Genomic DNA, 16,496 nt, shown 5'->3' on the forward strand with positions numbered 1-16,496 from the left:
GTACTTGGTTGCTGCTTGACATAGGTTGCTAAGCCTTTAAAAAATTTTCACATGGAGGATATGAAACAAAATAATTTTTTAGCTTTTATATATACATTTGATTAACTAAAAAATCATAAATTACTACATCAATACCACAGAATTCAACTATAATTCATCAAGCTTAGTGACCAAGAAGTATTTTAGTCTAAAAAATATGAAATTTCGATCAGACTAAAGACACACCCTACCTCATTGCAATATTGGTTCAAAAGAAAGAAATGTTGCCAAGCCATTAAAACGGCTGAGAAAGCCACTGGGGGGACACTCCAAGCTTCCGATTGGTTATTCATGTCATATATAGAAGTAAGTGTATATAGGAGAGCATTTCCAAAAATGGAAAGAGGTGGGTGGGGTGGCACTGTATTTGATTTATTAAATGAGCATTTTATTACATGCTTTTAAATTAAGAAATTGAGTAATATATACTAAAATTTGAATGATAATCTACAGTTTGATACCAAAGTTATTAACATAAATTATTGAAATAGTAATTCAATAAAATAAAACAAACAAGATGATATGGCCTTACACCCCTGACCCATCTCGAAATGGTTAAATTACATATCCTCTACACAAGCTTCCCATCCCCGGAGAGAAGTATCTGTGAAAAGATGTATCTCTGGACATGGGGGTGTGAGAGGAACACTTACTATAATGTTGTCCCTGCTCAACCACCAGCCAAGATCGAGCAGGCCAGACGCCAAGAGGGTCACTGGATAATCCAGTGCATCCGTGCAAATGTTCCATTGGTCCCATAACAACCACTAAAGGGAACACCTGTGGGCCCAACCAAAAGGAAGGAGTTTTTCCAAGGATTCTCACATCCCCAACAGAGATGTGCCGGTGGAAAGGGAAAAGACTGTATTAGAAGACCAGTCCATTCCATGGCCTTTTTTATTAGAAACTCATGAGTGATTAAATTTTTGCAGGTGGCTCCTTCCAGTCCAAAACCCTTGAGCTGACAGTATCATTATGATAAATAATCAGCATGCAGAACAAATGGCCCAAAATGTTTTATGTTGCATATATAGAAGTGTTTATAACTTTATAACAGAGCGAGCCTAGTTTTATTACAGCATATATGTACATGCCTTTCGATTTTGTTACATTTAATTATAATGTATGTGTAAAATATCAGTTAAGTGTATTAGATGTATAAATGTTTGGCCCATTGCCAATTGTGTATTTGCATGTTCAATGATTTTTACATTAAGTAGCAGAATTTAGCTAGCATATGATTATGAATTGTACATTTAATGGTTAAAACTGTTTACTATGCTGTAAATAAATATATAACTGCAGTATTCTTGAATCTAATCAACTAGTGTACTGTACTCAGTTGGAAAAGTCAGGCCTATGTCCTTTGTATTTCTCTACTTAATCATATTTGTGAGATTTGTGAAATTACTCTGTAGCATTCATTACCTAAAAGGCTGTTTTCTGAAAAAAAAAAAAATGTAGGTATTGATTTGCTATTATAAGTACTGGTAGACTAAAATTATTGCACAATTGTAAATTTATAGAAGTCAAAAAAAGGACCATTATCAACTGTATTGAAGTGTCCATGATGGGAAAATGTAGGTATGTACATCGTAGAGTAAGACGCATGGGTACTTACAGCAAATATTGGACATATATTATGGCATGCAGATTAGAAAATGGTAAAGAAAATTGACACGTCTCATTAAAGTTATTTAAAACTTACAACTTTATTTGCCCTTCAAAGTTTATATAATTTGTAATTTCGTAACTTTTCATATTTTTCTGAAGTCAACATCAGTTAAATATATCAGATCAAATGCAAACACTATTTTCATGCTTTAATCTGCACGTTTTGTAATTTATGTAGACATTCAAAGGTGCTTCCCACTATAGGGAATGATATTTGGTCATAATGGCAGGGTGATTTTAAGAGCCACTGTTCTAATGAGGAGAATGATAGCATTTCACCCATAAGATTTTGTTCTGATTACAGAATAATAATATTAGTGAAATATCTTAAATTGGGTTTCACCAAGATGATAAATTTACAATAAGAGACTGGTTATATACATGAATTAAGCTGCAATAAAAAATGGAGAGTTGTAGCAAAGTTTTTCATACACATCAAGCCTTTAATTATAAGCCCTTGCAGAGAAAATTTAGAGGGAACGGGCTCAGATCCAAAAAAGATTCAGTAGCAGGTGAAGGGAGGGGAGGAGAACGTGACCATTTGGTCATATCTAGGTAAAAAGAAGAAAAAGGAGTCTTTAAAAGAGTAACATTGCTAAATTTATTGTCTTTAGATCTATTAAAGTATATGTAATGCATCATTGATGAAAAATGTGTAATGATTTGTGTTACTTCTTTTGGACTTCATGTTGTACATATATGTATATTTATTTACAAGCATTTGTATCAATTTTTGCCACAAATTCTCAAATAAATCTGATTTAATTTTATTATATTTATATCATAAATTTTCTTAATTAGTTCCATCCACTTCAACTAGGAATGTTGAATGTGTGGGGGGTGCTGATACATAAATTACATTCTTCTCGACACACTAACCACACCCAGAAAAGGACATGATGCGCCTCCACTTGTTCATTGGCAACAATATTTGAAATGTATATTTTTTGTGACACATAATAAACACCTAGTAAAAAGAACAGATTTTAATTTTAAGATTTCCCTCTGGGCTAAAATCCAATGCATTCTACATACCACAGGTTAGATGTGTGTATTTTATGAATGATTTTTGAACTAATTTCTAAGTTAAAATTAGGTTTAGATCATTTTGGCTTGACAAATTTATTAAAATCAAAAAACCAAATTATCCAAATGTCTAGCTTAGATAGAAAATGGCCATAAGTTGTAAAATGAAATTGCCTTGCCATTGTAAGTTCAACTGGCTGGCTTTGCAAGTTCAACACATAGCAATGATGGCTGCTTGCACATGGCAAAAATCACGTGACGTCCAACCTAGTGTTATTTATATCTATGAGTGTGAATGCCAAATGTGTGAAGATAACATGAAAAGGATCTGACTATCTAGCAAAAGACATATGGGGTAGATGTGAGGCTAAAAGGTAGAGCATGAAACTGAAAAACCTGTCTCTTATGTACAAAACGAAGATAACGACATGAAGACTTCTCGATCGGAATATGAAGGTAGGTATTGGCAACATCGAACTTTGTTATCCATAGACCAGGTGCAAAGTGTCACCGTAGAGAAACAAACGACTCCATGGTAAACCAAGTAGGCTGGAGGAAAAGAGTAAGATGGGAAAGATCGATTAAAATTCGCCCTTCTTCTTCAGTACTACAAACAAATGTGAATAAAAACCCTTGAGAGAGAGGGAGTCAACACACTCTATGGCCTCTTTGTGCAGAAGATCCTGGATGGCTTGTGCCACAGAGGGATGGCAGAGAAGAGAAACTTTCATCAGGATAAAGCTAAAGTGTGATTGAGGTAAGTTTGTTTTTGGAACTCTGATTATTAATTACAAGCTGTAATAGCATTTTATAATTCTATATCATCACAATTTTTCTACAAATACAAAAAAATAACAGTGTGAAAATGGGTTAATAATCATGCCTACTAGATTTACAAGAATATCTAATTTTAGTTCAACTGAAATTTACAGACATTCCTCAAACTATTATATTTTTGATATTTCTTTATCAAAGTTTTTGAAATTTAATTTCTTAGATGTAAAAATCATCATTTGGATAGTTTTTTTAGTTACCAATTCTGCAAACTTTGGTGAAAAATATTCATAGGAAAGAAAACATATGTTCTGCTTACCAAGAGTATCACTACTTTTGCTGTCTATATTAAATAATAAAAGTTGATCAAAGCTTTAAAAATTATTTTACATACATTTTTACCCAATATTAACATATTACTCACCTGCAAAAGCCCATACCCCATACTGAAGGCATCCCATGAGTCCACTTTCAATGCTGTATTTTCTACTGCTCTACGTATGCTGTATGGAGAATACGGAATGTTTCTAGCCTTGCAAGCTGAAAGTAGGACACCTGGGATAGGAAAAGCAGAATTTATTTTTTATAAAGTTTGAAATGATTAAATAAAACAAAGAATACTTTAATTATGTAAGAATGAAAGACAAAAAACAGAATAATAAAAACTTGGATGTGAATTCTTATTTAAGCAGAGATCAAATTCATTTCAGATTGAAAAAAAGTTATACACACTACTTACTAATGAATAATAGTAGATTAAAGTTTGATATTTTATAGATTAAATTAAAAACTAATCTGATGAATTATTATTGTACATAAACTATTTGAATTTAGGGTCTTATTTAACTCACAATTGTTTCTCAAAATCTGATTATTTATTATCTTGATTATGAAAGTGTTGACTGAACTTTAAATGATGTTTGTTACCACCATCAGATTAATCTTTATATGAAATGCAAGCAAAAATTGTCAATGATTTCAAAATTAAGCTTATAAAATGTAGAATCAAATAACAAATGTATTACAAATAAATTATATAAATCATAAATTTCTTTGAAAGTACTTCTGGAAGCATTTACCTACAGACTGTTTTAATATATATATATTTATTTTCTTAATGCTCAAATACAAATCCCACCATATCACATACTAGTCTATAAGCCCCAAAAAGATAATACTTGCAAATTTTCAAACATCCCCTAAATATGTACATCAAACTCCTGTTTTAATGTTGCTTATGTTTGAAAAATTAGTAATTTCTATGATGCTCTAAAGCTTCTGCAACTTTAACTTTTCTGTGTACCCAGAAAAAGGAACAACAGTTCCATCTTCATAAAACTTAAATCAATATTCTTTGATAAGGAACAGGAACAGAGTACTACAGCACCCATGTACAATCATTATAAATATTGCATTAATCAGGCTATTGTCTAAGTCTTTAAAACTGTTCTTCATCAACAAGTATGTGTTGCTATTTGGTTAACTTTGTGCTGCAGCCACATTTACTTATATACTCAATAGCAAACAATATCCACACAGGTCAAACATGTGATAGAGAATACTTCTCTAACATCTATATAACATCTTTAAAAGTGACAACCTGACATTTATTTGACTGTAAAGAAAATGATTCTTGTCATTCTTTGAACCAAAGTTTATCAAGTAAGTTTACAATCTGATCACAATTAAACCCTTCTTCTTAAGAAACTCGGTTTATAATCAACACACAAAATTTATTTTAATTTTAAAAAAATATGTATATACCATTAGTCTGTCTATTCAATAAATAGGAAGAAAATGTTTTAAACTGAAGAGCAATAAATACATAAAGTTTACCTTTCATAAGAACATACAGCATCCTTGCTCTAAACAGTCTCATGTGGTACAAGGGAAAGCAGACTTTTTGTATTCATTCTATACAGTTTCATATATTTGTGGAAATTTGCACAACACAGCATTTTTATGTTCTTTAATTTTGCACACAAAACTTCAATGGAAATATTTCACTGACTAGGACTGCCCTATTGTAATTTCAAAAAGTGTGTGCATCTTTTAAAAAATAGCAAAAGATGACTGACAAGAATGACTCAACCACCAGATACATATTGTCTCATATTTAAGAAATAAATGACTTAATTTTTTTTTCTTGGATCAAAGTCAAACCCAAGACCTTTTGTACACAAGGTGAGTGCTCTAAAAATTGAACAACTCACACTGTTACATTATTCCCTCCATCACAAAGACAGCCTGTCCTCAGGCCTTGTCGCAAGTTCATGGGATGACAATTCGTTAGGCTGCAGTTTTTCTTGTGGTAATTAATTTGTTTTTATTACTTCCTTGTTTTAGATTTGAACACTAGATCTGTCACATGCCAGGCAAGTGGCTAACCAACTGAGCTAGCAATTGAAAGTATGATAACTTTTTAACAACTAACTCAAATTACCACATTCTTCCATTTTTACAAACAAAGCCAATTTGGTGCCACTTTTTCTTACAGTAATTTTTTTCTTCTTCTTGGGGTGAGGTCAAAACCAAGACCTCTCAAACACAATGCAAGAACTCTAACAACTGAGATAATAGGTTAACCCACTAGCATTTTCCAGTCACTTTTTAACAAATCAACTATCACAAATACATACTATAACTAACACTTTTAATTATATAAAAACTATTACAATCATAGATTTCTGTCACATGTTACAACAATATGATCAATATACATATGGGACACCAACAGACAAGTTGATCATTTTTGTAAGTTTTTAACTCAACACAACTACCCATGAAGCTAAGTTACCAAAGTGAGAAAATCAAGGATATATACATCTAAGAAATAAGGTATTAGGTGGTGACTGTCTTGTCACTTTATAAATCTCATAAAATATCTGTTTACCAGCTCTGTGTTTATCTGTTGTGATTTTGATTAGAGTTCCATAAAGCTGTCAAATAAAAATACCCGAACAATAAGCTGTGAGTGAAAATGTGACACATCTGTGGCTAACAACATATGCAGTTATTTTTGTTCTCCAGAAGTACATGCTATTGCAACAGTGGATAAAAACTAAAACAGCTTCTCAGTATTAATCAACTACACAAAATAATGGGAAGCTTCAATGAAAACAGACATAGCTTAGAGCTGGATGTTACATTTCTGAATGGTATAGAAATAACATACTGTACATCACAAGACCAAGAAAATAACACATGCCCAGAGATAATGCATTGAGCCTTTTCTTACATGGTTGCCATTTTACAGGGTAACACTACACACTGGAGTGAAAAAAATAATGTGACAATAAAAACTGAGTTGGGCTATAAGATGTTGAAAACTGCATGATTGTATTTCTTTAGTTATCTAATTATTAAATTTTAAATGGGAAAGATAATTTTGGACCACCCTGTATATATAATTATTATCACTATCATTACTTGTTTTATACTATATATATATATAGGCCTATGCTAACCTTAATAGCAATAACACAATGCAGGTGTCTTAATTAGTTTAAGACCAATACTGATTTAGATTAACAAGTTCAAGATCTAAGCTGTACCACACTCTTATGTTTGGTATCATTGCTACATCACAGTGATAATGCTGGGTGTTTATATTTGAAGAAGAAAAAAAAAAGCAATAAATGGACTTACAAAATTTGGGATGGAGGCTGAATTTTGATGACCAAGAATCTCTTGTGGCACCTAAGAGTTTTGATGAATGTGTTCCAGTGGCACTTAAAGTTAATTTCACACCCTGATCGTATTTACTGATAGCCCCAGATGGAACTAAGGATATGCTAGCACTTAAAGCAGGTACATATTATTTTATCCATAAATTGATTTTACTTGTTTCACTTTCTGCTGTTCAAGTTTATATGGGGTGTGATATTATTCTTCCAATGTTAATTTATAACTTAACCAAACTAACACAAAGCATTAAAGAAAATACTTTGATGAAAAGCTCTTCTAAGATATAAAATAAATTTAAAGAGAGCAAAAAATATCAGTATCTTCTGTAATATAAATCCTATAAAACTATTAAAAGGAAGAGAAAAGTTTGCTTTTGTTGAAAATTATCTACACAATTTCAGATGATAAAAATAAAACAAGTTTCTTACAGAACAAATTCATAAACCTAGCACAGCCCCACCTACTAAATAAGCCCCATTTATAACATTGCTTACACTAAATGTACATTTACTGAGTAGAAACTTAGATCAAACAGTTTTGATACTGATAAATACAGTAATAAAACTATAATTCATCATAGCACATTTTACAAGTCAACAAATAAAATGAAAGCAGAAATTACAGGTTTAAAAACATGCTCACCCATAGCTCCAGAAACATGTGGAGAGCTCATAGAAGTTCCATTCATTAGTTGAGCTCCTCGTAAAGTCCAATTAGGTACTGAAGTTATTGCTCCACCTGGAGCAGAAATACAAACTCCTAGGTCACCATTTAATCTGAAAAAAGAAATGTTTAAATTTTTACTTTACATCTTAAAGCTCTTGGATAATGAATTAGCTATGCACCTATTAGCAATTTCTTACACACAGCTTACCTCTCCGCACAGGGATCAGTTTGACCAACCTTGTAATCAACATGTAACCATGAAACTATATATGCTATATCTTTGAACACAGTAAGTGTATTTTCATGAAATTTGGCAACCTTTTAGTAAACATTACAAGACAGTTGCACATAAAAAATCTGATTTTTTAATAAAGTAATTTTACTAAAGATTTGTCTTTGAAGTTACAAGTGCAAAGTGATTTTAATGTTAAGAATAAAAACTTTTTTCATCTTACAGTTTTAATATTTCATATTTAGAACCTCAAGTGTTTTCAGTAAAACTTTATATTTTATATTATTTACTCTACCTTTACTAATTGTAGCAAAATCAGCAATTTAGGGTAAAATATGAAGTTGAAAAATACAAAATAAATTTAAATTACACTTTCTTTCTTTATTAAATGACTGATTATTGTAACACGCAATTATACACTATTTATTTTCACAGCCAAAACTAATACTTTTCAAATATTGTGATCATTTAAATCTACTGCTTTCCAGCTGCACTTATGAGTATGAGTATCACAGATGAGAAGCTTTGTTTAAATAAGGAATTGAGTTAGCAACATGTACAGTCCTATTAAAATCACGTATCACACATCACCTCAGTGTGTGCTTGCTATTATTAATAATGTTTTTATTTAATTTTTTATCATTTAAGTTTTCTTATTTAACCTAATAAGTTTCTAAATTTAACATTTTAGTTACTTTTATAACAATATAAGAAATTTAGTACTTACATGTGGGCTCTTTTACTTTTACAAGCTTTTGCTCAACAAATGTTAACCCTACCTTTTGGTAGGATTGTTGGTAGTACAGAAAGTAATTTTTATTTATTTCAAATATGTAATTTAGAGCAAAAAATATTAATGTCAATAAAACTAGAATGTCCTAACACTTCTATAATTTAACTGGATTTCTAATTAAGCTTAATTAAGTAAAAATAATTCTATTAACTGGTTGAGATAATCTCAATGACAGAAAACAATGAAACTAAAGCTTAATAATTCAAAAACTAGCCTTACAGAAAATTCAATAAACTAAAATCTTCTCTTTCTATTAGCTATAAATAATCCAATAGCAAATTTCAGAAAATTATTGACATTTTTTGAAAGACAGGATGTGATATGAGAGCGTGTTATATGGGTTTGACTTTCTTGTTTATATATCAGTAAACTAAGAAGACTATAAATTTATAATATGGCTTAGCAATACCTATACTATAAGTGTGTAATTTATGCTGAACTCAGATGATATAAGGGTAGAAAGAAAATCTAACATGGGCAATTTGAAGCAAAAAGTAATATGTGATACAGTTTGTTTGTTTGTTGTTAAGCACAAAACTAAAAAATGATCTATTTGTGCTGTGCTCACCACAGGTATCAAAACCTGGTTTTTAACATAATAAGTCTTCAGACTTACTGCTGAATCACTGGAGGACCATGTGGTACAGAGATGTGAAGCTTGAGAATTATTTAAATATTTCTTTTGTTAGGCTAATTTTTTGTTTTTTTTCCTGAATGAAGCTTAATTAAAAGAGTCTTAAACACTTGAGAATTATTTGGTGAATTGTGGCGAGCTTGCTATCGTAACATGAGAATCTATAAGTGTTATGAGAGTTACATTTGATACGAAATGATACCAAAATACAGAACTATTGAGTTCATATGAACAGTAAAAACCAATAACTTGAAATGAATAACAAATACCACAACATCTCATTCTTATTTAAGTTTTCATGTTAGATTTAAGTGAATCAAGGATGAACTAGTTTCGAGTAGCGATAACTAAAGTTTATTTTGTATAAAAATGTTTAATAATTGAGAAATAAAACTTATGTAATATTAATATTTGAATTAAAAATATGTTTTTATACCAAACATAAATTGACAGTAAACTTGTTTAATAAAGTTTGAATGTAATTCTATGAAAACGTTATGACTTGCACTTAGACCTGCCTGGGGACAGAGGATTAAAATATTTTCCAAATGAGGATATTTTTCTCATTAAAAACTATTACTAGTAAAGTTTTGGGTCCATGTTTAAAATTATCCCTTTCTAACAAAAAAAAACAAACAATAATGCAAGAAAAGTACTAAAGATTAGTTTGTTGCTGTTCCAGCTATTTAAACTTAATGTCCTTTGTAAAGCATAACGCAAAGAAAACGTTATGACTTGCACTTAGACCTGCCTGGGGACAGAGGAATAAAATATTTTCCAAATGAGGATATTTTTCTCATTAAAAACTATTACTAGTAAAGTTTTGGGTCCATGTTTAAAATTATCCCTTTCTAACAAAAAAAACAAAACAATAATGCAAGAAAAGTACTAAAGATTAGTTTGTTGCTGTTCCAGCTATTTAAACATAATGTCCTTTGTAAAGCATAACGCAAAGACGTAAAACCAGTTATTGTTGGAGCCATCTTGCTAGACACAAGAAAAATACAACAGCACGAAAAGATTAAATGTAATTAATTCTAAAAACTAATAGGATCTCTTGTAATAACCTGATTGAATATCTAAACCACCACTAACTTTTCTATTTGTATCACAAGTGAATTTGTATATATTAACAGATTTGTATAATAAGTTATTTTTTAAGCTTACGTTGGTCCACGAGATGTCCAAGTGTAGCCCATTCCTAAAACTTTCTCACATAATGAGTACTCAACTGCTGCCATATCTGGAGAGACGTATGCACCAACGCCTGAATAAAAAGAAAAGATAATTCTCTATTAAGAAACAAACTTAAAGTATGATATATTTAATAGTAAACAGGTGGGCATCAACTCTTAAGTGAACGTTTAGAAATAAGACCTATTTGGTGACACTGATGATATTAACTAAGAAGAAAATTGAAAAATATAATTATTAACCAATACAGCAGTTGGAAAATAAGATCATTTAGTCCTCAACATTAACACAAAAAAACTCAACATAAAGTCTAATTATAAATTTGGAAAACTTCTACAGAGCTGGGCAATTAACTTTATTAGTGTCATGTAAAATAATCAATTAATTGAAATTTTACAACTAAGTCAATTAATGTCCTGAAAATAATCAACTTATCAAACTAAGTGTTTCCAATTATTACTATTTTAAATTATTTCAAATATCCAAGTAACTGAAATCTTGCCATTACGTTTGTCTGTTGTTAAACCCAAAACTAATAATGGGCTAGCTGCCACAGGTATCAAAATCTGATTTTTAGTGTTATAAGTCTTTCTTTTAGCCATCTCATGTAAGAATAATAATGAATGAGTTCAATGATTAATCAATTAGCAAGTTCCACTAATCAACCAGCTCTAAATAAAATTCATATGATATATAAAATTTCTTGTTCTTGTGGTAACATCTACAAAATACAAGAAAAAGATGCAAACCATAATGACCATAATACCCTATATACCCCTACCCCCACCAAAAAAACAATAACATTTTACAGGAACAAAATATAAAAAAACAGTCCCACAATAAACTGGGAGCCAGCATCAAACCACAGACAAAGTCTAGTTAGAAAAGTCAAAAGATCCTTCAAAATTTAAATACCACAACTATAGCTAAGGCATGAAAATAGTTGGAGACATTAAGATTCTATCACACACCAAACCATCAGTTAACTTCTCTGCAACAAGTCCATGTAAACAGAAACCACAATGAGCTAAAGAAGGACTCAACAGAGGTAAAACACAATCCACTATAATATCCAAAATCTCAAAATTAAAAGTAAGTGTGCTAAGTTTGTCATATCATTTGACCAAACAAGAATACTTTTATTTCTTTAGTCATCAATACCTTTATACATTTTAGCAATTCTGTGTTCCCGCTATAATGGTTCTCTGTCTTAAGGTAAATCTTGCCATTTTTATTCTAGCCAGATTCTAAAATTACTTGCTGTTCATTAGAAGTTTCCATATTCATAAAAAGTAAAAACCCATCTTCTCTCTCACAGTTTAGTCACTAAGAATACAAACACTTTATAAGTAAACATAAGATATACTGTTTTGCTGACACATTTACCTAATGATGTAGTGCCAACAACAAATATGATATTAGTAAATATTTGGGTAAAATAGTGAATCCTCTCTGAGGCAAATGATAAATACAGACAGGTTACAAGTGACTTGTGGATTCTTTAAAGAATACACTGCTATAGCCTAAAATAGACAACATCAATTCAAGTATTTTCCATCTTCACATAGACTACGTATCAGCCTATTCATTAACAGTTGGCAGATGGCAAAATTTCTGCCTATAAATGATTGGTCACCACTTACTCTTAAGCTATAAAAGTGTTATTCATAGCAAATATTTTTAGAATTAAATTAGACAAGTACATTAAAACATGTCGCAGAAACTTGCAGCAGGCAAACAACTGAAAATGTGGTAATTTTCAGTTAAAAAATAACAATATCCCAACAAGATTCAGTCAGGTAAACCCATAAATAAAGCAGATTCACGATGAAAGCCAGGTAGAACTGAAAAATGAACGTATGCTTGGATTCCAAACATCAACTTGCTTTCTTTGTCCAATGGACAGCATCACCTTGTGACTTCTGTTCCCTGACAGCATTGGCCAGCTATCAGTTTTAGTTGAGGTCACAGTTTGGCCAGCAAAGGATATGCCAGTTTTAACTTGATTTAATCCAGGCTCAAAATACTCAGAAATATCCTAGTTGGCAGAAGATATAATTTAACAAAAGAACAAAGGGCTGAGGTGATTATAACAAGATAAGGATAGACACCCTGAAATGTGTGTTTCTGCCATGACAGTGAGGAAACTAGATAATCAATAATTTGATGTAATTCTGTATTACTACAGAAGGTAGGAAACTATGATATGCCTGAAAATCTGTGTACTTTTCATGAAAGCAAAGGTACTTTGTGGTTAACTTTACTTAAACTAGAAGCATCAGTCGATAAGAGAAATGTTGTTGATAGATAAAGGTTAGGCCTAACGTTACTCCTCTCTCCTGCTTTCTTTAGTGAAATTGTTAGTTTTCTTCTTTTTTTTCAACTGCAACTCACCATGTTTAAGGACTATATCAGAAAACTAGTTGTGCTTCTTTGTCAACAATATTATAATTTGTAATAATAGCTTACCATTACAAACATTGTAGTAAAGCATATAGATCTAAGCATATAAAGTATAGGCCTAGGTTAATGCTAACGTAACTAAGTAAAATAAAGACCTAAGTTAACATATAGGGCTACAGCTAGAATGCAGTGTAAATGTCAGTACTTTTTTACTCTATTTACACTGCTACACATTTAAATACATTCTCTACTTAGATTAGATTAGTTCATTGAAGAAAGCCTCTAGGTTATGGCAATAATTGATGTTTGTAAACATTTGCATAACAAAAAAAATCAAAGAAAATCTTTCTCTTCAAGTGTTTATGAAATGTAAGTTAACTTTATGTGCATAACAGGTTCAAATTCTTTCCTTGAATTCCATTCAAAATTTAACTCTCATGCTTTGGGCTTGTTCAATTTAATGGAGTTCATGATCTCAAAGTGACCATCAGTTTCCTTACTATAACTTTTAATATGTTTTTTATATCTTCATGAAATTTGGCAAGCTTACAGCAAGTCTTGTACACAAAAAATCAGATTTTTTAATTAAGTATCTTTGCTAATAATTTGTCCATAAATATATGAAGTCAGAGTGTTGACTGCTCTGAGTGCAAAGTGTTTTTTATGTTAAGATTAAAAATACTTTATCTGAAAATTGTGAAATTTAATTTGTGTCATCTCTAAAACCTCTTAAATAAATATCAGACTTTTATTCAAAAAACTTTACATTATATCTGTTATTTTCTCTACTCTAACTTTATATCCATTTGGTCAATTTGACTGCCCTCTTAACACCATAAAAAAGTACTAAATTAATCTAAATTACCCATTTTTCTTTCCAAATGTTTGTAAATTGTAACATAAAACTACAATTGTTTATCTTAAATAGCTTAAAGCTCATAACAGTATACATCTGCTTAAACTTAATTTTATTGCTCTTTGAACTGTATATAACTAATAATCCTACCACACAAGTTGTAGATCACTCGGTGAATGTACAGTTCATGTTATCATATCAAATTATGTAATGCAAGAGCTGCTCACAAGCATACCCCATGAAGAACCTTTATTATTATTATTATCTTATCTAATCTAACATTACTTAACCTAGTAAGTTTCAAATTGTACATTTGAATTACTTTTATAATAATAAAAAAGAATACTCATGAAAAACAAGAAATATAGTGCTTACCTGGGTTCTATTGTGTGTTTTTTTTTTGTTGTTGACTGTAGATGAAACATAAGCCTATATGTTTTTATACTAATGGTACTACTACACCAAATAATTTTTATTTAATTAAATAATGGACCTAAGGACACCAAATAATAACATACACAAAACAAACATTTTCCTGTAACTACCATAATTTTTCTGGCTCTCTAACTATGTGATAAGAGCAACTAAAAATTCAGCTAAGCTTGATGATGCATTTTGAATTGATGCATGATGAATTGGAAGTGAAATAGAGAATTCTCTGTACAGAACACAACTTAATATAATATTTCTTTGGCTTTCTATTGGTTACAAATAATGTAGTATAAAATGTCAGAGAGAACTATTGGCAATTTGTGAAAGAGAAGATATGACAGGTGGGAGGGGTAAGTGGGTCTGATTTTTTAGTTTATGGCTCCATAAACAAACAAGATTGAAAGCTTTAAAAATTATGCTTTGCTTAGGTAATATCTATATCATAATGCGTAATTTACATTAAATTCTCTACTTCTCATATGGGTTGTAAATAAATTAGAAAAGAGAGAAGACCTAGATAGTAGTAAATATCACAATTCCAATACTAAGGGAGATTGAGGAATTTTTCAACTGTGTCCTTATAAAATTAAGAACTTAAAACTTATATGATATTAAAATTTGATTTATCAACTATGTTTTAATGCCATGTTTATTCACATACAATAATAATAAAATAGTTTAATTAACTTTTGGATATAACTCTCTAAAAAGTCATGACATGCATGCTTTGAACTGTATATTGAAATGTATATCAATATACTTAATATTAAAATACTGTTTATAATTCATACTTTAATTTTATCTATGTTTTATTTTTAATTTCAAAAGAAAATATTAAAATATTCTTAATCTTCACTTCTCTGAGACATGTTGACATCTCTGCACTTTGATTTCCCTCTTTCAGAATTTTCTAAGATCAAAATAGGATGCTTAAGCTTACTACTAATTAGAAACACAAACTATATATACTGAAAAACAAGAATATAGAATTTGAGCATCCTTTCTTCCTGATTTGCTGAGATATCAGTAAGTTTGTCAAATGTACAAGAGAAGCCCCTCCCATATTTTCATGTAATTCAAGTCAATTATTCACTTGTGTCTACTTGACTGATGGACATGTTTATAAACAATAGAAAGAGCATATTTTAGTCTACAAAAATGTTAAATTTGTTTATTTTGTTTTATGTGTTGAGTAAATTTGTTGCTCCAAGCAGTAATGGAATTTTTTTAAACCTATTTATAGGTTAGTTAGAAAACCAGATAAATCATAGTAGTTTTAGGACATAATATTCTAGTGTCTGATGTAATCTGTTTGTTTTCTAAAAATGCATATTTGAAAGCTAGATGCATTATTTTTTGTATTCCCAACATAATGAGAAAAATTAAGATTACTGAAGTAATGCATCTAAATAAAACAACCTCAACACTAAAGTAAGTGCTAAATTTCAAATTTTTTTATGTATATTTAAAAATAGATAACCCAAGTGTACAAATTAGAAACTTTTAGGTTAAGTAACAAAACTTAAAATAAAATTTAATTCTATGAGAAAGATAGATAAGCTCTCGCAGTTAGCACATGTGACAGTAACTTGATCATTTGTTTACCCTAATCTATACCAGAAACATCCTGATATAATTCGTTACTTTTCACATAGAAAGAGTGTTTGAAAGTACAGTGGTAAAACCATAAAATTAAAAGAAAGCAGATGTGAAAAGATTATAAGTTGAGGCTGTTAAGACAAAAACTGTTAAAATCTGCAGTCATTCTAGAAAAAAAAATGTATTATTGATTTTATTTCATATTTTTCATTTCACTGTACACTGATGATTTCTCTACAGTTAATGTTAGCATAAACAATATAGCCGATATTAAAAAATAAAATAGTTTTACTGAAAAAAAAATTTTGATATTCTTTTAGGAAGTTCTAGTTTATGCAAATCAAAAATGAAAACTGTAACTTCATTCTTAATAAGAAATTGTTTTCCACTATGACTAGTCAAAGTTTGAGTCAAATTGACTGAGTAAAGGCTTTGTCAATTCACAGACAATTGTTAAGTAAAAAACTTTATTGAAAAATCTGATTTT

At 30.2% G+C, this 16,496-nt stretch overlaps 1 protein-coding gene across 1 annotated transcript in view; it reads right to left on the reverse strand.

The window, feature by feature from the left end:
* Nucleotides 1-16,496, reverse strand: part of LOC106458658 (tripeptidyl-peptidase 2-like) — a 99,852-nt gene that overhangs the window by 51,729 nt on the left and 31,627 nt on the right. Inside the window, exons 11-13 of the mRNA XM_013918188.2 lie at nucleotides 10,693-10,792; nucleotides 7,843-7,976; nucleotides 3,938-4,068 (exon numbers count right to left, since the gene is read on the reverse strand). Of these exons, the coding sequence (XP_013773642.1) occupies nucleotides 3,938-4,068; nucleotides 7,843-7,976; nucleotides 10,693-10,792 (365 nt within the window). The remainder of the gene's footprint in view (nucleotides 1-3,937; nucleotides 4,069-7,842; nucleotides 7,977-10,692; nucleotides 10,793-16,496) is intronic.

This window comes from Limulus polyphemus, unplaced genomic scaffold (genome assembly GCF_000517525.1).
Source record: "Limulus polyphemus unplaced genomic scaffold, Limulus_polyphemus-2.1.2 Scaffold497, whole genome shotgun sequence".
NCBI classification, from domain to species: Eukaryota; Metazoa; Arthropoda; class Merostomata; order Xiphosura; family Limulidae; genus Limulus; species Limulus polyphemus.